The 23,344-nt window shown below is 44.7% G+C and overlaps 1 protein-coding gene across 4 annotated transcripts in view; it reads left to right on the top strand.

Moving 5' to 3' along the window:
* The window catches only part of FAM120B (family with sequence similarity 120 member B), a 62,554-nt gene that overhangs the window by 21,196 nt on the left and 18,014 nt on the right, over window positions 1-23,344 (top strand). For 3 of the 4 annotated variants that reach the window (XM_082634231.1, XM_082634228.1, XM_082634229.1), the window contains exons 4-6: window positions 6,584-6,685; window positions 13,295-13,467; window positions 17,349-17,441. In XM_082634231.1, the coding sequence (XP_082490357.1) occupies window positions 6,584-6,685; window positions 13,295-13,467; window positions 17,349-17,441 (368 nt within the window). Of the gene's footprint in view, window positions 1-6,583; window positions 6,686-9,719; window positions 11,720-13,294; window positions 13,468-17,348; window positions 17,442-23,344 lie in introns of those variants that run through there. The other variant, XM_082634230.1, reaches the window with a different exon arrangement.

Here is a 23,344-nt window from a genome sequence, read left to right as displayed (position 1 = left end):
TAGAGATGTTGGAGAGGGAAGAGTCGTCAGCACGACTGCCCGGTCTCAGCCAACCCCACCCTCCTCTAGTGTTCTGGGTGCTGACGGAGTTGAGTGCTAGTGTGGTTCTTGTTCCTTTTTGGTGACTGTTTTCCCCTTGGAGAGTTTTATCCTGCATGTTTATACATTTTTCTCCCATCCATATGTCTGTTTTCCTCTATTGGAACTGCCAAGAGATGTTGCACTTCCGGGTCTGATGTTCTGTTTCTTCATCTTCTACTTCCTGGTTTGTTTTTCCTGCATTTGGAGAACATTTCACCACTTCAACCTCAGCTTTTTTGGAGAAGTGTCCCTCTCTCCTTCCTCTCTCCATCAGGGACCTTTCTCTTCTCCCTCCTGAAGCTCCTCCTGGACCGTCGAATTCCTGCTGGAAGCCTCAGGTTGCTGGCCTGGCTCCTGTTCTCAGTGGCTCTGTTGGTGGGAGGCCATCAAAGCTGGGTTTGCCCCCTTTATCCACAGGTGATTTCATTCACTTGCATTGCTTTAAAAACCAAATCCATGTTGAAAAATACAAAATACATTTTTCTGACTCAGACCATCCTTTTTTTTTTTTTTTTTTTTTAATAGGAGTGTAACTGCTTTACAATGTTGTGTTGGTTTCTGCTGTACAACGAAGTGAATGAGCTATACATATACATATATCCCCTCCCTCTTGGACCTCCCTCCCACCCCCCATCCCACCCATCTAGGCCATCACAGAGCACTGAGCTGAACTCCCTGTGCTTTACAGCAGGTTCCCACTAGCTATCTCTTTTACACATGGTAGTGTATATATGTCAATCCTAAGCTCCCAATGTGTCCCACCCTCCCCCTTCCACCCCTGTGTCCACATGTCCATTCTCTACGTCTCCATCTCTATTCCTGCCCTGGAAATAGGTTCATCTGTACCATTTTTCTAGATTCCACATATATGCGTTAATCTACGATATTTTTCTCTTTCTGACTTACCTCACTCTGTATGACAGACTCTAGGTCCATCCACATGTTTACAGATGACCCATCCTTCTGATCAGTTCTCTTTATCCCTCATGCCCTTGAAAACTAACTCCCCCAGATTCCTCCCTTATGCCATCATCAAAATAGATTTCCTCTCTGAAGATGCTTTGTGCTTTTCATTCTTAAGCTTATTACAGTTTGGACTTGCACCCTGTTCACGTGGGTGTTGTCCAGTGGTCCTCCTCCCCACTAGGCTGAGAGAGCAGGAACTGTTCAGGGGGCATTTGCCATACCTGGCAGGTTTCTCAGGTGAAGTAGGTGACCGATATTTTGTGTGTTGAGTGTGTGTTTAAAATGTTACCTTTTCAGGAGTACTTGCATTTAGCAAGGCATTCCTTAGAAAAGGATTACCCTAATGGTTGAATTTCAGACATGGGAGGGAGAGCGATGATCTCTCAAATCCCACTAGGTAAGCAGCTGTCTCTAAGCCCCATCTGACTGGCAGGCAGGAGCCCACTCATTTGGAGTGAGGTTTAGAATCAAAGTTGCCTTTAACTCCACGGTCATTGACTTTCAGCACTAGGGCTCCTGCAGGTGCACAGCTGTGGACCCTGGAGGTCTGAGCCAAAGCACAGCACCGAACTGATGGCTTCATACTTCAAAGATCATAATTATGGGCAAGATTTGGATAATGGATCTGTTGGATACTCCAGTTCATCTGGAATGTTGGAGGGTGCCTCTTTAGGGAGTGGTTGGTCGCTGTCACTCTTACATGTATTTTATATAGTTGAGTATATGGTATTTAGGCAGCTCAATGGCATCATGGCCAAAAGTAGGGAGAAACCCTGAAATCAACTCAGACCTCAGCCCATCCTTGGCTTCATACCCATTCTTACCACTGATTTTAATTCTGTCTCCGTTTTTTAGTTTCCCTAATGATAAGATTAGGTTAGATCACCATAAAACTTGATATATATTAGGAAATAGAAGGAACTCAGAAAGATGCAGGAAGGCACATCCTGTTCCGCTCTCCTCCTCGTGTCTCACTGGTTTGCAGCTCTGGAGAAGAGCCCACGCCTGTGGCAGTCTTTAACAGTTAAGGTTAACGGTCCTTTTTCCTTGTCATTCTCTCCTCGTTTTCACTTAGCAGACATTCTAGGAATCTGTGGGAGTTTCAGGAGAACGATGGTCTTGTGATGGGCAGTTGGGGAGTCATGTCATCCGTGTGGCACCTTTACAAAGCACCTATAGGCCATCAGCTCATCCAGGTCCTAGAGGATGACCTAAAAGGTGACTTGTTTTTCAAATGTATACAAAAAAGAATGGGGAGTTCTTCTGTTTTTTTAAGGACTAAAGCCACACATAATTATAGATTAAACCAGCAATACAAAAAATATTACAGGATCATAAGGACATATATATACTTTTTAAAGCCTGGAGGATTGTTATCAAACTTGAAAATCCCAGTATTTGAGCGGTTAAAGTTGACATTGCTTCTGCTCATTCTCTTTTCCCCTCGACCCTCCAGGTTGTGTGAGAGGAGTGGGCACTGCTGAGAGTGTGTGTTGGCATAATCAAGAGTGTTTATGGGAGAGCGGTTGGACGTGTAGACAGTTCCACAGTTTTGCTCCCAGGGGAAAATGTCTTAGTTATACTAGAAGCTTTTATAAAGCAGTATAATGAGTCTGTCCTTTGGGAATAGCAGAAGAACAAGTTTGATTATGCTACTTTCCTGTTTTCCACATAAAATGTTATAGCGTGAACAGAGAGTAAAACTAGCAAAGAAATTTTACTTGAGTTTTTACTTTGCTCTTTTGAACTCAGAGCCTAGCAAATTGAAAGTTCAAATGAGAAAATCAACCTTTTCTTTTAGGAATTACCAAACTCAGTTTCCTCTTCTCTTTTTCTTGATATGTAGGCATTTAAGAAGATTCTTTTAATTCAGACAGACCAAATTATTGCAAACATTTCTGCTGTTGTTTCAAAGTGCATACCAGATTAAAACCTCTGAAATTATGTGGAACCCCAGAGAATGTGCTAAACTATAGGATTTGCAAGCAAAATGCATTTATTTTTATTTTAAGAAGATTTCAGGTAACACTTTGCATCCGGCTGTGGCTTTTAGAAGGAGTGGGGAGCTGTAACTGTGTCTGTGGTAGGCATAGTCTGAATTAACAGTGAAAATGCTTCCAAATGAATGTTTAGGTCTGGACAGAGACCTTATCCAGACTACAGACTTACTCTGCCATGTTGATAGCATTTTCTAGCTGCTCTGCACTGCCTTTTTACCCTCTTCTGGCAGAAGGAGGAAACGAAGGCATATTGAGGGTCTCTGTCACCGGGCAGCTCACCAGGTGAGGGCAGGACGCAGAAGAACCTGCAGACACCTGCCCTCCACTTCGGAGAAGATGCTTGTTTTTATCCCTCTTTTCCTGTATCCTTCCCCACAATTTATAAAATGTTGTTTGGGGAATGAAAATTCAGATCAGCAGTTCTGACTGAACTTTTATCCTCTGGCTAGTTAATTTTATTTGAAAATTAAGAGTTTCCTATTCAAGGCTCTGTAAGTAGATAGCTGTAAGTACTGCATTTTAAGCAACATAGTTTGTTGTTCTGAGACCTAGTCAGTTAAACTCATCAGATGTCAGTTAACCATTTTATTGTAAAAGCAAAAGCTTCGGGCTTCCCTGGTGGTGCAGTTGTTGAGAGTCCACCTGCCAATGCAGGGGACATGGGTTCGTGCCCCGGTCCGGGAGGATCCCACATGCCGCGGAGCGGCTAGGCCCGTGAGCCATGGCCGCTGAGCCTGCGCGTCTGGAGCCTGTGCTCCGCAACGGGAGAGGCCACAACAGTGAGAGGCCTGTGTACTGCAAAAAAAAAAAAAAAAAAGCTTCCCTTCTTTTGTTAATTAAGAAATACTTTGTAATTAATATTCACTTAACCCTCAGTGGTCTAAGTTATGGAGAAAAGAGGGAATTTGGTGTCAATGCTGGTCTAAATAATGAGGAAAGAGGGGATTGGGCATCAGTGGTGGTCTAAATTTTGAGGGAAGAGAGATCTTGGTGTTGGTGCTGGCCTTGGGCCTGTTTTCTCTGCCGGGCCTGATGCAGAGGTGGGTTCACAGCTCCTATTGGACTCATCTCGATGGGCAGCTGTTTCCTCCTGGATTGCAGATGAACGACTGATACTGTGTGGCATTTCTCTTGGAATATTTGTCCAAAAGATGACTTCCCTGGATCTTAACAAGAAAGGAAATAACAGAAGGTCTATCAGGTGTTTTTATTTCATTTTATTTCTTTAATTTTTATTCATTTATTTATTTTTTGGCTGCATTGGGTCTTCATTGCTGTGCGCGGGCTTCTCATTGCAGTGGCTTCTCTTGTTGCGGAGCACGGGCTCTAGGCGCACGGGCTTCAGTAGTTGTGGCTCGTGGGCTCTAGAGCACAGGCTCAGTAGTTGTGGTGCACGGGCTTAGTTGCTCTGCGACATGTGGGATCTTCCTGGGCCAGGGCTCGAACCCGTGTCCCCTAGCATTGGCAGGCGTAGTCTTAACCACTGCGCCACCAGGGAAGCCCCTGTCAGGTGTTTTTTGTTTTTTTGTTTTTTTGTTTTTTTGCTGTACGTGGGCCTCTCACTGTTGTGGCCTCTCCCATTGCAGAGCACAGGCTCCGGCTGCGCAGGCTCAGCGGCCATGGCTCATGGGCCCAGCCGCTCCGCGGCATGTGGGATCTTCCCGGACCGGGGCACGAACCCGTGTCCCCTGCATCAGCAAGCGGACTCTCAACCACTGCACCACCAGGGAAGCCCTGTCAGGTGTTTTTAAATAAAGGATACCAGTGCCCATCGTGAACCTATCTTTACTTTCTTTGTGTGTTATTTAGAATTAAAACTTTGAGATGTCAACTCTGAACCTCTGTGCTGTGAACAGTTTTCGATGAAAGATGGTCACTTCCACGCGGTGTGAAGTGTGGTTTTGTGAATGTTTTAGTGATTCCCAAGGAGTCAATTGGCAGGCTAGGTTCATCAATGGCAGCGGTTGAGTGTGAGTTACTAAACCTACTAAGGTTTGTCTCTTGGCATGAGTAGGACAGTATTCACTCAGTTGGCTGTTTTTTAATGTAATGGAAACCTAGGCCAAGAGGATTCTATAGAAAGTGGATTGTTTTGTTCTTAACAACATCAATAATACTTCTCAGATTTTCTTTCTTTTTAAAAATTTTTTGGTATGTGTGAAATTTAAGATGAATTTGCTCATTAAACTTAACAGTTAATGAATATTTGCTCTGGGCCTTGTTTTATACGAAGAAGACACAGTTCTTGCTCTGGGGAGCTCACAGTTAGGGTGGGCAGCCGCGGGAAATATGCAGGCATATGCGGGACCCCGGCCAGAGAACTAGGGGAGGGAGGCATGGGGTGCTGGGGGGTGCAGGGGGAGGCACTGGCCCCACACTAGCGGGACTGACGCCTAAGCTGAGAGTGAGGGAAAGGGGGAGTTCACCAAGTGCCCGTCAAGGGAAGTGGGCCTCTGCGGGGCGGGGGGCAGGTAGAGAAGAGAGTATGGACCAAATGCAGAGGTAAGAAAAGACAAGGTGAGTGTGGGGACCTGGGGGGCTGCAGCTTAGTGGAGCCCGGGGTCCCCAGACCAGCAGCGTCAGCCGCCCAGGAACCAGTCACCACCCGCCGAGCAACTCAGGGGCCCTGGGCAATTGCTGGGCTCCAAGGTCCGCACTCTCTTCTGGTCCCTGGGCAGCTATTGGGGGATCTTAATTAGAAAGAGCGACCAACCTGGTCAGTTTTTCATTTTTAAAAAAACAAAACCCCAAAAGCCCCCATTGACGTGGAGAATGGCTTGAAAGGAGATGAGACTGAAGAGGAGCCTGCTCTCGCCAGGGCAGTGCCGGCGTGAAGGGGTGAGGCCAAGAGTTCCCCTTGTGGGCCCCAGGCCAGGGCTGGTGTGGTGAGGGCCCTCGGGGTGGACAGGGTCTGGAGGCCGCAGGGGAGCCTGGCGCTGATGGCTTTGAGAGGCTGAGTGAGAACGCTGAGTAGGACAGGCTTCCGCCACCTCCGCTTTGCTGAGGACGGTGGGAGGATGGAAGCCAGCTGAACTTCTGTAGCAATTAATAATCCAGCAGCAGACAGAAAGGCCTTTAATTCTAGATGATTTCTATCAGCTTTCTGAATTGTCTGACATAACAGTAGTCTTGATAGTTGCGTAAAGTAGTGAATTTAAGAACAGAAAGGACTGTCCTATTCCTCCAGTTCTCTGTAAATGTTTTCTGGAATGGTGGGAGGGTGGGAAGGAAGGAAGGCAGAATGCTGCAGGAGTCATCTCCGTGGCTACCTCTCTGCCTGGTAATCACTTACCCAGGTGATCCTGCCATCCCCCCCACAAGGTTATCATTCTTGTTGGAATGAACGGATGGCTGTCAGATCAGAGGGTAGGGGACCCACTGCTGGAAGCCCAAGGCCTCTCAGTGACCTTGGATGTGAGAACTCACTGTGCTCACCAGCGTGGAGTTGGTCCTGGCCGATGTGGGTCTGTTGCAGTGTTAGCCTGGTGATGAATTGGCACTCACGCATGTCCACTGATGCAGCTGTCTTTACTCAGGTGGTGCCAGCACCTGCCCCACTGTCAAGGAGTGGTTTGTGTACTCTGGGAACCCACTGAGGCAGCCGGACCTCGTCAGGCCTCTGCAGATGAGCATTCCAGGTACAGACAGCCCTGATTGAAATAAATCACTGATTTGTTCACCAAGTGATGCAAGTCCATTACTGATCTCTGTGGAAACATACTTTTCCAGAACTGTACACGTACTAATTTTCATTTCTACCGTGGGTCCCAGAGCAATGTATCTAATAAAGTTCTAAAAAGCTGAGGAAAGGGCATTATACCGAGTTCCCCGGGGCCAGTCTGCCGAATCGTCCTGCCTCGTTCCCCTCCCACTGCTCAAGGTCCATGTGGGGGGGGCGGGGAGAAAGGTCGTCATGGTTTGGGCCCCAGGACCTGACGCCTGGCCGCCACTCAGTGAAACCCACCCAACTAACGAGGCTGAGTTCTTGCTACTCTGTTTGAGTCAGTTCTCGTCTTGTTCCCACCACTGAAGGGGGGCTTGAGGAACTGGGCAGGGGAGGCGAAGAAAAGTTATTTTAACTGGAAAAAAAGTTTTTTCAAGGGAGGTATCTTAAAACACCTAATGGGAGGAGAGGAAAAAACAAAGTTCTCCTAAAAATTAGTTGAAGTAAATCCTTCCTGTGAGTTCTTAGTATCTGAAAAAGGTCAAGAATGTTTGTAGGAGATAGCGTTTTACATACAGACAGCTGAAGAAGAGGGGGTTTAGGGTTTATTCTAGTGGCCCTCATTATTGTTTCAGAAAACAAATACTTTTCTAAGACTTTTATATTCCATTTTTGTATGTATTAAATTCTCTCAAGTCACTATTGTTTTCTATCACTCAAGCCTATAATTTACCAAATAAGGATTTGAACACTGCAAAACATTTTTCTTATAAGTGGAATTGTATAGGGAGAGAAGTTGAAGGAATATTTCCTTACTCTCTCAGTTGGTGAGTGATATACTCAAACCTAAAAAGGTGTGCTTATCACAAAAACAAATTAAGATGAATTGACATTTGGTTTTACAGCAAGAAGTATTTTTAAAGGATAGCCAAAATCGTTTCCCAGAGACGTTCTGCTATATATGTAATTTTCATTTTATAGGATCTTTCCAAAAATAATGTGGAGAGTGATTATGATAGTTCTTTTCCTCATTTGAATTATGGAGAATATTTGGTTATTCATTATTACGAGTTAATTTTAGAGACAACTACATATAAGGTTTTAATAAGCTCTAGAAGTCATTCATTTATCAGAGAGACTGCTTCTGGGTCTTGTGAGCCACAGGTTTGTGCGTGTGGCACACCCAGACTGCAGTTGGGACTCTGCTTCCAGAAGGAGCTGGGGACGGCACGTCTGCCATCACTAGGAAGCCGGAAATGGGATCTTGAACTTTTGTTGCAGGTGGTTTAGATGAATGACTCTGTTTGTGCTTATGTTAATAATGATACAAGATGACAAGATTTTCATATATAAATAACTTTCTATATCCATGAGGAAAAATGCCAAGTGGTTTTAGACTAAATTGGAAAATGGACTACCCAATTCCTGTCTCAGATGTTTTCTATCACCCTGACGATGTGGGATTGAAAGCAGTGGACTCTCCTGCTTGACCCTTACCTTGGCAGTCCCCTTGTGCACAGGTGCGAGGCGTCCTTGCCTGATTACAGCCATCCTTTCCAGCAAGGCCAGCGGCACTGCTAGAGAGAGCTGTTGCTTTAGGAGACCATGTCTGATCCTCCTTCTTCTCCTGAGGTGGTTCAGTCAGGTTGATATCATGAATGTTACATTTTCAGTGAGTCTCCCAACGTAGCGGCCAATGTAGAAAAAAAGACTGTTTCCTCTAACAGCACACATGATTTAACACTTGCTTTCTTAAATGGTGGAAATAAAAAATAAATCAGATGTTTTTTAACAAAGTGGAAAGGAGACAGAAGGGGAGCAGAAAAATTACAAAGATTACCTAAAAATTAGGTAAGAATTATAAATGACCAGCCAGGGAGCAGAAAAATTAATTTCATTACTGGTATATTTTATTCAGGGAGCTCATTTACATGCATATATTCCATCCACATCCCCATCTTTACGTGTGTGTACATACACACACATCCAGATGTACTAGCTATATTACGTTTATAATTGTATAGATATTACATTCCACTTATCTTACAATATGTCATGAAAGATGATGTTCCTGGTAACACAAGAAGGGTGTACCTTGAAATTTAACTTCCTCTCCCCAGACGACCCTTACAGGATCCTTGCGTCCGTGTGTGTTTGTTCATTCATCACACTTCACTTAGGGATGTTCTGCATTTTGTGTTGTGAGTCTTGGACCGCATAACAGGCAAGCATTTGAAATAGCTTTCTAGCTCTAGAACTGGAGATTCTTCTTTAGACAAAGTGTAGATGATTTTTTTTATTCTTCGCAGAGCCATTTTTTAGTCATAATAAGCATATCCTTATTTTACAAACCTAGGAAAGCTGATTGCACGTATCTAATTGGTAATTTGTCTGTCTGTTGGGGTGGCCAAAAGTTCATTCATTTTTTCCATAAGGTGGCTCTAGTAGCACTTAGTTGTCTTTAACTTCATTCAAAATAATTTTGTTAGATTGTATGTGACAGCTGTCATATCAGCATGCATTTAATAAAAGACTTAACAAAATTGGTGAATTTTTGTGTAGCCATTTTAACATTGAAGATGGAAGAAAAAAAGCAACATTTTTGGCATATTTTGCTTTATTATTTCAAGAAAGGTAAAAATGTAACCGAAATGCAAAAAAAGATTTGTGCAGTGTATGGAAGAGGTGCTGTGACTGATCGAATGTGTCAAAAGTGGTTTGTGAAGTTTCATGCTGGAGATTTCTCACTGGATGATGCTCCACGGTCGGGTAAACCAGTTGAAGTTGGTAGCGATAAAATTGAGACATTAATTGAGAACAGTCAACGTTATTCCATGCAGGAGATAGCTGACATACTCAAAATATCCAACTCAAGAGTTGAAAATCATTTGCACCAGCTGGTTATGTGGATGTTTGGGTTCCACATAAGTTAAGCGAAAAAAACCTTCTTGACCGTACTTCCACATGTAATTCTCTACTGAAATGTAATGAAAACGTTCCGTTTTTAGAACAAATTGTGACAGGTGATGAAAAGTGGTTACTGTACAATAATGTGGAACGGAAGAGATCGTGGGGCAAGCGAAATGAACCACCACCAACCATACCAAAGGCCAGTCTTCATCCAAAGAAGGTGATGTTGTGTATATGGTGGGATTGGAAGGAAGTCCTCTATTATGAGCTTCTTCCGGAAAACCAAACAATTAATTCCAACAAGTGCTGCTCCCAGTTAAACCAACTGAAAGCAGCACTCGATGAAAAGCATCCAGAATTAGTCAACAGAAAATACATAATCTTTCATCAGGATGATGCAGGACCACATGTTTCTTTGATGACCAGGCAAAAACTGTTACAGCTTGGCTGGGAAGTTCTGATTCATCTGCTGTATTCACCAGACATTGCACCTTTGGATTTCCATTTATTTTGGTCTTTACAAAATTCTCTTAATGGAAAAGCTTTCCGTTCCCTGGAAGACTGTAAAAGGCACCAGGAACAGTTCTTTGCTCAAAAAGATAAAAAGTTTTGGGAAGATGGAATTATGAAATTGCCTGAAAGATGGCAGAAGGTGGTGGAACTGAAGGGTAAATACATTGTTCAGTAAAGTTCTTGGTGAAAATGAACAATGTGTCTTTTATTTTTACTTAAAAACGGAGGGTACTTTTTGGCTAAGCCAATAGAATGATTTTTTAAAGTGTTGTTCAAGAATCAGTGAGTAAACTTAGTATTTCTTGGCTATATAAAGATGTTTGACTCGCTAGAATCTTGTAGATCATCTTAGAAGACTATTTTATAAAATGAAATGAGGTGGAGCGGTATATTTTATGACAAGAAGGGGCTATATTTGATTCCTTCCATTATTTGGTAAACAACTGTAGTGAATTTTTCTTATTTCAGCTCCTCTTAACATGTACTGTTGAAGGTTTCCATCTTGACACTTGTTAATACAGGTGAAAAAAGTGTTGTCACATCTTGGAGGTTTCTGTGGGTGGTAACTGGAGGTCATCAACCTGCTCTATGGGTGAGAGAATGTGCTGCTCGTGAGGAGATGCTGTCAGGGCCCCAGCCTCTGAAGCCACCTCCCTGATGTTGTGGATTAGAATAAATGGATTTAAAACCTCAGTCGTGTTTTTCTTCCATTTGTAAAGATAATTGGAAGCTTTGTCAACTAAATGTTACAAATACACGTATGAGTCACAAGCCAGTGGTTGAATTTTGCACTGACTGCTTTTTATACCTAATTCACTATATTTTGAATGTATTAGGTAGAAGCACTATAACACTGTTATTTTGCAAGCATGAAATTAGCTCATCCATGGAAGTTTAGAATTTAATATATTGAGATGTCAACTCATTCTAGTCCATTTATATCTGAATGAATTTTTTTACTTATTGTAAATAAGCTACTGAAGTTTATCCAACCAGAATAAAGATTCAGTTTGCATGTGAGTAGTCAGCGTTTTTTATTTTGTCTTTTTTTGGCCAGGGATGCTCTTTCAAACAGAATGCTAAATAAATACTCATTTAAATCAGACTTATGAATTAAAACCTTCACAAGTAAATTTGAGACACACAGTGTATGCAGGTTAATTTCTGGAAGTGTCACCTCTCTCTTTCTCAGAGTGCACACACACCAGACAGTTTTATGGTTTCTTACCCTAGGAATATGCAAGGAAAATAATCATAGGATAACTCTAAAACCCAGCGATTACATTATTTCCGTATAGAAAGCACACAGAAGTGCTACGGTTTAGAGTGTAGGAGTGTATTCATTCACTCGTGCATTTATAGTTGTAAAAGCACACACGGGACCATTGCTTTGTTACTAGTGAAGCATCCAGTAGCCTCCACCCTGGGGTGGGTCCGCCCAGGTATCTCGGACAGTCTTCCAAGTTGTCATTCACAGAGATGACCACTTTCCTTGTCCCTCTGCGTGCCCTTCCAGGGCTCGGTTGCTCCGAAAAGCCTTGAGACTTTCCTGTCTGTCCACAGATTCACGCAAAAACCTTTGCCAAGTGACATAATTTGGTTTTTGAAGCTGTTGTGTTCCAGAGGCAGTGTATTGTAGTTGGTGACCTACAGACCAGATCACCTGCTTAGATCTCTGGATTGTTCTTTGGAACATCTCAGCTGCCCATGGAACTCTGGGTAAAGTGTCAGGGCTACCCTTGATCTTTTCTGGCAGAGTTACACAATTTTCTCATATTGTGAAATATTTTTACTTTGCTATTTTCAGCTATTTAAAAATGTGAAAGTCATTAATAGTTTATGGGTTGTACAAAAACTGACAATGAGCTGGATTTTGCCCACAGGCTGCTATTTGCAGACCCCTGCAAGATGATTGTTTTCCAGAAAAGCGTGTTTCTAAGAAGTAATAGCTGACCCTGTGATTCTCTTGGAATAACATTTCTATCTTAAAAACTAGTGCCGTTGTTTTTGCCAAAACAAAATTACCTTCATTTTCTTTCTTCCAAGGGAAAAGATGATTTAATAAATAATGAAAAAGTATTTTGGGGAGGAGGGAACACTTCAGCCATATCAGAAATGCAAGTGACTTTTGCTGGGCTGTTTCACTTCTGATGGTGGGAAATACACACCTGAGAATATTGAATGACATTGTGAGAAGCATAAACAGAAAAGGGGAAGAACTTCCTTTTTTGAGTCACTTAATTCTGATACCATTTGGTTAGTGAGTTTTGTTTCTTAGTGAACCTGTGGGGTGGTTAGGGCCAGCCGTCCTTGCACTTGAGGATGCCTTGCAGCCACGGGACCTACAGAAAGTCACAGCTGCTGCTCTTGGCAAGACTTGGCCCAGCCCAGGCCTGGCCCCTCTGGGCAGAAGGAGCAGGGCTGCTGTGTCTTCCTCCAGACTCGTGCTGCCATTGACGGCGACTTGGGTAAATGAGTGAGAAGTTTTTCTTTTCTTTGATTTTAATAATTTAAACATATATATGAAATGTAGGAATAAAACACAAATTTAGTAGAATTTTAATATTTTAGGAATTTCTGTTTAATAGTTCTAGGGATGTGCTTTCCAAAGCATGGAGCTCACAGGTGCCCTGCTTATCCCAGTCTCTAGTTTGTTCAGTGCAGACTCCCAGGTACTTTACCTAGCAAAGCAGAATTTCTGCATACAGACCCCAGGAAATGTATTTTTTACAATTTTGGCAGCTGGTTCTTTTGCACACTGAAGTTTGAAAACCACTAGTCTGGGGAAATAACAGCAAACTAACAGCAAATCGGTGGTGTTTCCACCAAGCACCCCATCGCAGCTGTGCTATGTCTCACGCCCTAAGACAGTACAGCGAGCAACACAGGTAGGAAAAAGCCCTCTTCCCCCACAATGTAGCCATTTAAAAAAAGAAGACTGGTTTCCATGAAATACATATATGCTGACCTTTTAGGGTTTCTGCTTGTTTAAACCAGGAAGTTCTGTTCATGTTTATTTCCAGTCGCTTTACACTTTACAGCCCATGGATATTGGGAAGGGAAGAGGTTAGTGCCCTTTATTCCTTTATTGTAGTTCTGCAGACGCGTGTTATAACCTGCTAGTGCAAAGAATAACGGTAAATGGACTTTCCTCTGACAGGGGGAACGCCTAGTTTGAAGCTACTGTGGCTGAGCCAAGAGGCAGGACTAGAGGCCCAACGCTTGGACACGCTCCTGGCCTGTTTTGACCTTTCCTCCTCGCGAGAAGAGCTACAGGTGGTCGAGAGCCCCTTTCAGGCGCTGTGCTGCCTCCTGATCTACCTCTTTGTGCAGGTAACCTCCTTCCCTGTCGAGGCTGCTGCTGTCAGCCCTCACTCCTGGCCCTCGCCTTTCGTGGGGTGCGGTGCTCTGGGATGTAGCCGTGGGCTGGTCCCCTGCACCATCTCTGCCCAGTGTCTGTTCCATAAACCCCAGTCCTTCGAAACGCTCGGACTCAAGTAAGGGTTCTGTGTGGGCGTACATTTGAGAAGCCCCGTCTGCTGCCGGACTTAGAGGTGGGCCCTGCACCTAAGTGTGATACAGGCGTGAGGCGTCTGACCCGTGCAGGAACCGTGTTGCACTTTGCTCACGCTTGCCGAGCTTTTGGGGCTCTGGACTGTTCTGTGTCCCTATGTGGGTGGTGGTTCCTGTTGGTGGGGTTTCATGTAATGGTGAGAAGGTCCAGCGCTGCAGTCCGGCTGACCTGGCTGGAGTCACAGCTCTTCCCAGAAGCACAGAGCTACCGAGGGAGACTACTTCAACTTTCCTAAGTCATCTAACAAATGTTCGCTTTTCAACCTGTGAACGGGGTCACACCTTCTTCCTGAGGCTACTGGCCAGGCGTTCTGTAGAAGGCGAGAAGTGTCCTGCACAGGTGCCCAGAGAAAAGCCCACCAGGCTGGTTGTCGCTGTCAGCCACCCCCACCTGCGGAGCTGGGCCACGCGTGGAGTGGAGAAGGCCACGGCCACGCGCAGGGAGGCGCCGCCAGGTCCTCGTTCGTGCGGTTTGTTAGTTTATGCAGGGAGCTTACAAGGGCCACTGAAAACATTCGCCTTTTATTAGTTTCCACGTGCATGATAACGTCGGGACGCCTCAACAAAAGAAGAGCTTAAATACATTCCATCTCCCACTTCCCTTCCCCAGCTGAACTGTTTGTAAAAGTCCTTTGCCATCAAGTGTCTGTTTCTTTAGCCATGTAGACCTTCTCACCAGCTTTCCTGATCCCCAGCAGCTGTTCCCTCCTCTGGTCTCCGTCTGCTTTGCTGTAACCATCAAGTTTTCATTTGTCTGGAATAGAAAATTATGTTTCTGTTTTTCAAACCTGAATTCACTTTAGGAATCATTGATTGTCTTTAAGAAACTTACAGTAGAATTACATTTCAGGGGAATCATACACTGATTTTTCCTTTCTAAAAGTCCTCTGCCATTTTATAGCTAGTCCTGTATTTTGCATTTTGTACGAACGTGGTATATATAGTTAAATCACCCTTAAGAGATTTTATTGCTTCTTTATTGGTTTCACATGCACCAGTATCAACTGTAGTTTTTGTTTGTTTGTTTGTTTGTTTGCGGTACGCGGGCCTCTCACTGCTGTGGCCTCTCCCGTTGCGGAGCACAGGCTCCGGACGCGCAGGCTCAGTGGCCATGGCTCACAGGCCCAGCCGCTCCGCGGCATGTGGGATCTTCCCGGACCGGGGCATGAACCCATGTCCCCTGCATCGGCAGGCGGACTCTCAACCACTGCGCCACCAGGGAAGCCCTCAACTGTACTTTTGAGTAGAACTTTCCTTTATTTGCACCAGACTCAGCAAAGTGTAAATCAGTAAATGATGGCAGGATTATTTAGTATTTAAATGTAAAAATATATTTCTTTTTATATTTTTACTAAATGTACATGCGTGTATTATCAGTTAATATTTTCTGTCCATTGTTTTATGAATCTACAGGCGGCTGAGGTGGACCCATAGAGGGAATTGGGAAGTGGTAGATGACCGATAGCTGAGTTTTCTCCTCCAGAAAGATCAGTGGTTTTCTTCTCAGTACTCCTTGTGAACAGACGGGTAGTGATGCCATGTGTTAGCACTCCTAGGACTACGTTTTGCATTATTTTTTCCAGCAGTAGAGATAGGTCCTTGAACCCATGCACAGTCACCTGATACAGCTCTCCTTTCTTGTCAGCTGTGCAAGTGATCATTAGTTATGAAAATCCACTTCCAACAGGAAAAATATTCTAAATCACAGAACGGTCACTTTACATCTCATATTTATATAAACCTGAAGCAAGACAAGCATCAGGAGGAAAACTTCTACTTTTACCTTCTTTCTACTAGTAACTACCTTTTCAGTGAAAATCTCTTTCGTGTAAGGAAGTCAGCATGAGATAGACTCAGTGTTGGTTTGACTTGCAAGGACACATTCAAATTGGAACTTTTTAAAACTAGAAAACAAATCGACACATCAGCGTTGTCCCCCAGATTAAAAGGTACTGTACTGTGTTATTATTCACAGGGATAACTGTTCTCTCAGGATTAATAAGACTAAAAATGTAATTTTTTAAAAATACTGTACTTTTATATAGTGAAGCTTAAATTAGATGTTTTGATGTGCCATACGGGTTAACTACATACTGTTCAGTGTACAGAACCTGTAGAGAAACAAAACCCTCTCTTTTGTTCACTTGGATTCGTACCTCCAAGTGAGCAGCATTTTTTTTTTTTTTTTTTTTTTTTTGCGCGGTACGCGGGCCTCTCACTGTTGGGGCCTCTGCCGTTGTGGAGCACAGGCTCCGGACGTGCAGGCTCAGCGGCCATGGCTCACGGGCCCAACCGCTCCGCGGCATGTGGGATCTTCCCAGACCGGGGCACGAACCCGTGTCCCCTGCATCGGCAGGCAGATTCTCAACCACTGCGCCACCAGGGAAGCCCTGAGCAGCACTTTTTATCAGAGGCTTATCTGAGAAGCTTTTCTGCAAGTGTAAGTTTGCATCATGGAAAGTTTACATATTTTTTATAATGTACACCAGAGCAAATACTTTGTAATAATAATATCCATTATGCGGAATTCTAAAAAATTGGTATTACTAAGACTCTTGCCTCTTCTGATATGTTATAGATTTGTTAATTACAAAGGTGGTGGCAGAGTATGAAATAGGTTAACTGAAAAGAATAAGACATGAAAGAGTTATTCCTTTCTCATAGGTTGTGTCTTTTAAAATCAGCCTTCTGCAAAAGTTGCTAATGGCAAGAAGTAGAACTAACTGTATGCCTACAAACCTGTCAAAGCACAGAGAGGTGAGGGTTTATGGGTTTAAAAAAAAATACTTTCTGCTTGGTCTTGCTTCTGTGGATTGGGATCTTTTTTCTTGGTCACGAGTGCTGCACATTTGTAGATTTCTTGTTTTTTCCCTGAAATAATTACAGCTGTCATTTATTCAAAGGCAAAAACTATTTTGGAGTAAACATGGGAATGGATAGTGATGGGACCAGTGTGGCATTTGGTGGCTGAGCCTCGTGACCCTGTGAGGAGGGTGTAAAGGTGTTGCCGATTGCCGGGCCTGGTGCTGTCTTTGATCTCCATCCCCTCCTCCTTTCCAGGGTCTGTCTCTTTCTCCATGTCTCTGTCTCTCCTTGCTTCTCACTCACACTTTGGTTAGACTCTTTGATTCCACAAAGGATGGGAAGGGACTCATATCTGGGGAATCCTGGTTTCCTTTAAACTGGCATCTGAGGACACAGTTGACGTCTGGGGCTGGCAAGGGTGGGTGTTTATCCCAGCTCTGATCACTCTGGCTCAGGCCAGCTGTGGGTGCTCTCAGTCTGCAACCCCCTGAATTGTCAGTTCTGGAAATTTGTGTCAAAACTTGATGACCTGTGTTGCTCCAAGACTTAGACTTGGTCATAGCTCAGGCTTTCCCCACGCATTCTGGAGCGTTCTGCCTTGCTAGTGAGTAATAGGCTCCCCTGTCCAGCTTGGCCCTAGGTGTCGTGGAGATTTTCACACCAGGGACTGTGGGTGGTGGGAGAAAAGACCCTGCTCACCTCCACTGGCGTCTCTTCTGCTGCCTGTGTGTGTGTGTACAAGTGTATGTGTGTATGTGCACATGCATGTGTCCCATGCGTGTATTTGGTCAGAGCTGGTTTTCCTGGGGCTGACGCTGGCTCTCTCTCCCACGCAGGTGGACACCCTCTGTCTGGAGGACCTGCACGCCTTCATTGCGCAGGCCCTGTGCCTCGAAGGAAAGACCACCATGGAGCTTGCAGACTTGCAGGTACTGACTGTCACACCTCTGAGGATGGCCCGCCTGACCAAAGGGGTGGCACACTTGCCAGCCTTCTTTACATTTAGTTAGTGTTTCACAGGAACGTTCCCCATGACTTATTTATTTTGTAACTGGAAATTTTTACCTTCTGAACCCCTTGACCCATTTGGCCCACCTCCTACCCCGCCTCTGGCAACCACCAATCTGTTCTCTGTGTCTATCAGTTTGTTTTTGTTTTGTTTTGTTTTAAGATTCCACATAGAAGTGAAATCATATGTCATTTGTCTTCCTCTGATTTATTTCACTTAGCGTCATGCCCTCAGTCCATGTTGTCACAAATGACAAGATTTCATTCTTTTTTACGGCTGAATAATATTCCATTGTGTGTGTGTATGTATGTGTGTGTGTATAACAGTTTCTTTATCCATTGCACTCATCGGTGGACACTTACACTTAGGTTGTTTGCGTGTCTTGGCTGTTGTAAATAGTGCTGCAGTGAACATAGGGGTGCAGATCTCCTCGAGATAGTATTTTTATTTTTTTCTGATAAATACCCAGAAGTGGAATTGCTGGATCATATAGTAGTTCTGTTTTTAATTTTTAAGAGCCTCCATGCTGCTTTTCAGAGTGGCTGCACCAATTTACGTTCCCACCAACAGTGCATAAAGGTTCCCCTTCTTCCACACCCTCTCCAACATTTGTTATTTCTTGTCTTTTTTGATGATGGCCATTCTAACAGTTATGAGGTGATATCTCATTGTGGTTTTGATTTGCATTTCTCTGATGATTAGTGATGTTGAGCACCTTTACATGTCCCTGTTGGCCATCTGTATGTGTTCTTTGGAAAAATGTCTATTCAGATCCTGCTGCCCATTTTTTAATCAGATTGTTTTGTTTTTTTGCTGTTGAGTTGTATGAGTTATTTATATATTTTGAATATTAACCCCTTGTCACATACATGATTTGCAAATAATTTCTCCCATTCAGTAGGTTACCTTTTCATTTTGTTGATGGTTTCCTTTGCTGTGCAGAAGCTTTTTTTCCCTTTTTTTCGGTATAGTTGATGTACAATAGTATATGTTACAGGTATACAGCACAGTGATTCACAGTTTTAAAGGTTATATTCCATTTATAGTTTTTATAGTTATTATAAAATATTGGCTTTATTCCCTGTGTTGTACAATATGTCTGTGTAGGTTATTTATTTTATACATAGTAGTTTATGTCTTTTAATCTGCAGAAGCATTTTAGTTTGCTGTATTCTCACTTGTTTATTTTTGCCTTTGCTGCCTGTGCTTTGGATGTCAAATCCAAAAAAGTCATTGCCAAGACTGATGTCAAGGAGCTTACTGCCTATGTTTTTTTCTAGGAGTTTTATTGTTTCTGCTCTTATGTTCAAGTCTTTAATCCATTTTGAGTTGATCTTTGTGTATGGTGTAGATACAGTTTCATTGTTTTGTATATGACTGTCCAGTTTTCCCAATATCACTTGTAGAGACTGTCCTTTCCCCACGGTATATCCTTGGCTCCTTTGTTGACCACTTATGCATGGATTTTTTTCTGGGCTCTCTATTCCGTTCTATTGATCTTTGTGTCTTTTTTTGTGCCAGTACTAACTGTTTTGTTTACTGTAGCTTTGAGATACAGTCTGAAGTCAGGGAGTGTTATGCCTCCAGCTTTGTTCTTCTTTCTCAAGATGGCTTTGGCTCTTTGGGGTCTTTTGTTCCATACAAATTTTAGGATTGTCCTATTTCTGTGAAAAATGCCATTGGTATTTTGATTGGATTGCATGGAATCTATAGGTTGCCTTGGGTAGTATGGTCATTTTAACAGTATTCATTCTTCCAATCCATGAGCATGGTATATCTTTCCATTTGTGTTATCTTTAATTTCTTTCGTTAGTGTGTTATAATTTTTATTGTGCAGGCCTTTCACGTCCTTGGTTAAATTTATTCCTAGGTATTTTATTCTTTTTGATGCAATTGTGAGTGGGGTTGTTTTCTTCATTTCTCTTGCTGATAGTTTGCTGTTACTGTATAGAAAGGCAACAGATTTCTATGTGTTGGTTTTGTCTCCTGCAACCTCACTGAGTTCAGTTAGTTGTAATGTTGTTTTGGTGGGGCCTTCAGCATTGTCTACTATCTATCTATCATGTGACATTATATCACAAATGGTGACAGCTTGACTTCTTCCTTTCTGGTCTGGATGCCTTGTATTTCTTTTTCTGCCTAGTCGCTATAAGACTTCCAGGACTGTGTTGAATAAGAGCGGTCCTGTTCCTGACCTTAGAGGAAATGCTTTCAACCTTTTACTCTTGAGTATGAGTAGCTGTTAGCTGTTCCTCTGTTTGCAAAATAAAATTTTAAAGAGTTAATGTTGAGCTATTAGTACTAATTGTTAATACAAGGCTGTAGCCACAGCCACACGGCCTTCCTTCTGGTCTCCTCTCTTGCTGCCATCAGCCTGCCTGTCCCCTCAGCAGCTGCTTGGCCGCTCGCACCAGAGCTGGGCCCTCACCTGCTATCCTCTTCCCTCCTAAGAAAACCAAACAGCCAGGCAGGGGGAGAAAGGAAGCTGGAGGTCATGGTGGCTCCTGTTTTGTTGTTCAGGTGGGGAAACTGAGGCCCTGTGGGCAGCAGAGCGAGCTGGGGCCATGTCCCTGGCGAGCTCTGTGACCTGGAACATGTTCTCATGAATGTACAGCAAGAACCTAACTTGCCTCTTTTGTAAAACAAAGGGGACTCCACACTGCTTTCTGCCAGGTCAGGGCACAGGGCTGTGGGGTCTTTGTCAACACGGATGTGTGGTCCCACCCATCTGTTACTGATAGAGCCAAGGTAGAATCAGGGCTCCTGACACCCAGCCTCTGTTCTTGCCTCTGCCCTTTTTTGTGAGAAATGCCCGTTCCTAGGAGGAGGGAGGCCTTCGGGAAAGGGCCCTGCAGGATCACCGCACTTGGACTGCTGCGTCCAGACACACCAGGCACCGCCCCGTCCCGGCTGTTGCCAGCACAAAGGGCCTGCGCGGCCATCATTCCCCACCAGTTCCTCTGAGGCCTCTGACCGGGTGGCATGTGCTCTCCACACGTGACGCCAGAGCCACCGTGGGAAGTGTTCCCAGGGGGCAGGGGCTTTGAGCCCGCCGAGGGGTTCCGACTCGGCTCTGACTCTGAGGAGCCCCTGGTCCGTCTCCACAGGAGCCAAGGGGCAGCGTGGCCACTGGGCCTGGCCTTCCTGCCCACCGTTGCTCATGGGGAAGTTTAAAAATACTCTCTTAGTCTTTTACCCAGCATTATTTTTCTTGCCCCAGCGGCCCAGTATAGCTTTTAAATGATATGTGTATTTACACGTTTATTAAAAATCCAGGTGAGTAGGGCTTCCCTGGTGGCGCAGTGGTTGAGAGTCGGCCTGACGATGCAGGGGACACGGGTTCGTGCCCCGGTCCGGGAGGATCCCACGTGCCGCGGAGCGGCTGGGCCCGTGAGCCATGGCCACTGAGCCTGCGCGTCCGGAGCCTGTGCTCCGCAACGGGAGAGGCCACAACAGTGAGAGGCCCACATACCGCAAAAAAAAAAAAAAAAAAAAAAAAAAATCCAGGTGATTAGATTATATTTGTAAAGATTATATCACATTTTTTCTATATATACTGTACACACATTCATTTACAGACATAGAAGTCTGCTATTTATGAAATCAAAGAATACAGGAACCCTTAATCTGCCGTAATATAAAAAAAGAAAGAAGAAAAACAGTATTACTTGGCATTAAAAAAAAAAACACAGGCTTTTTTATAAAGCAGGGAAGTCAGTGACCAAGGACACTGGTCTCCTGGGTGCTGGGCGCGCGGTGGGGCCAGGCCGTGTGTCTGTCCGTCAGTCTCCAGTCACTGCTCTGTCCTCTCTGAATGCGGGGTACGTACTTGCTAGTTTTCCTGTCAGCGTCGTAACTGTCCACGTGTGCGTTCAGCCTACAGCTCTAGAGGATGGGGTCTGCTCACGTGGTCCTTTCATACTTGGTTTTGTTTGTTTGTTTGTTTGTTTTTTGCTGTACGCGGGCCTCTCACTGTTGTGGCCTCTCCCGTTGCGGAGCACAGGCTCCGGACGCACAGGCTCAGCGGCCATGGCTCACGGGCCCAGCCGCTCCGCGGCACGTGGGATCTTCCCGGACCGGGGCACGAACCCGTGTCCCCTGCATCGGCAGGCGGACTCTCAACCACTGCGCCACCAGGGAAGCCCTTCATACTTGGTTTGTACAGCCCATGTGAACACACGTGCATGCGTATAGATAGAGATGCAGGTGCATGGCTAGCAGGGAGAGTCAGTTAAGTAATATTCTGAATTGTATAGCAAATAAGTAACTCGTGAAGTCCCCTGTCTTAAGCGACTTGAAAGGGGGAGGGTGGATTCTTAGATTCTTCTATCTGTATCATTTAAGATAGGGATGCCTCAGCCAGAGAATAATCACGGGTAAGGTATCACATGTCATGATGTGTGTGTTCCTGTGGTCACTTGCCCCCGTCCTTTCCTGGATCCTGCCCATCGGGCCGTGGTGGGAGGGGTCCTGGGCCTCAGGAACCCTGGCTCCTGCTGTGTCCTGTGAGCAGTACCTCTAACTTGGGCGCCCTGTATGCCTGTCCAGGAATGTAAAAGGGGTGCATGTAGCTGCCTTGCTCACCCCCAGGGTTTTGTCAGACTTGGGCACGTGCCCAGAGTGTTGTGTAAAGTCCTCTATGAAGCTTACTGTCACTGAGCCAAGTGGAGCCCAGGCCTGGCGTCCCAGCCAGACTGTGTGCTCTCAGAGCCTCTTTGCTCCGCCCCAGGGTGCTCCGCGGTTTAAATTTGCATTCACTCTCTTCTTTTGGAATGAGCCAAAGAGACACTGGGGCTTTCTTTGCCTGTCAGTTCCTCTCTGCTGCATTGGGTCCCTGAAACCAACAAAACCATAAACCATCTCCTTCCAGGGGGAGGCCCCCAACTGCTGGAAAATTCCAGGCTCACCTCTTCCACCCCCGGCGCTCGGGGAGACCTATCTGAGCCACCCCGAAGCCTAGCTTACAGGAGGTGGCTGGCACCTTTCCTGGCACTACCAGGGCTCCTTGGAAAGTTCTTGGTCAGTTTTGATTGGGGAACTAAAAGGAAAAGAAATAAGAGTTAGTGGAAAGGAAAATTCTGTTCTGAAATTCGAGCTGTACCACATTAGCAAGGGGTCTGCTGTGAGCATAGCATCTCATCGCCCTGGTGATGATGTTTCAAGATTTACTGGACACGTGATGACTGGGGCTGGTCCACGGCTGGACCCTCTCTGCCTCCTGTTGGGTGCTGGTTGAAGGTCCAGTGCTCAGCACATTTCATAGTGAAGGCCGTGCTGTGCCTTGGCGCTGAGTGCACGGGACCACAGGCAGTTCAGTCAGAGCCCTGCGTCTTGGGCTTAGACTCCAGAGTGCGTTGGAGCCACATTAAGAGGCCACAGCTCCTTTTCCACATGGGTTCCCCAGCATCATGTCATCCCCCCAGCAGCCATGCACCTCTCAAGTGGGGAGCAAACGCAGCGTGTGTGAAAAGCAGGTGTAGACGTCTTCATCGAGAGATCTCTACGTAATATTGCCCTGGCTGCTAAATCCTCAGTTTCTAAATCACTTTAAATCCCATAGGCAAAAATCAAAATGCTTTGAGGACGTATTGAGATCACATTCTTACAGCACATCAAAGTAATATGCTTTGCTGATTAAATCACTGAAACAGCCACAGAAACACAGGATTGTGTAAAAGTACATTCAGAGATTTAGAAAAATGCTTTCATTAGTAGGCAGCTCAAAATTGGATGAATGAGTGAATAGTAGAAATAGAATCTATTGAAAGTTTTAGTAGACTTTTTAAAGTTGATATGTAAACACAGGAGATGAGTGCTCCAGAC

Source organism: Mesoplodon mirus (assembly GCF_964341445.2).
Source record: "Mesoplodon mirus genome assembly, chromosome: 10".
NCBI lineage: Eukaryota > Metazoa > Chordata > Mammalia > Artiodactyla > Ziphiidae > Mesoplodon > Mesoplodon mirus.
The sequence above is the reverse complement of the archived record's forward strand: the minus strand, read 5'-3'. Positions and strand labels throughout refer to the sequence as shown.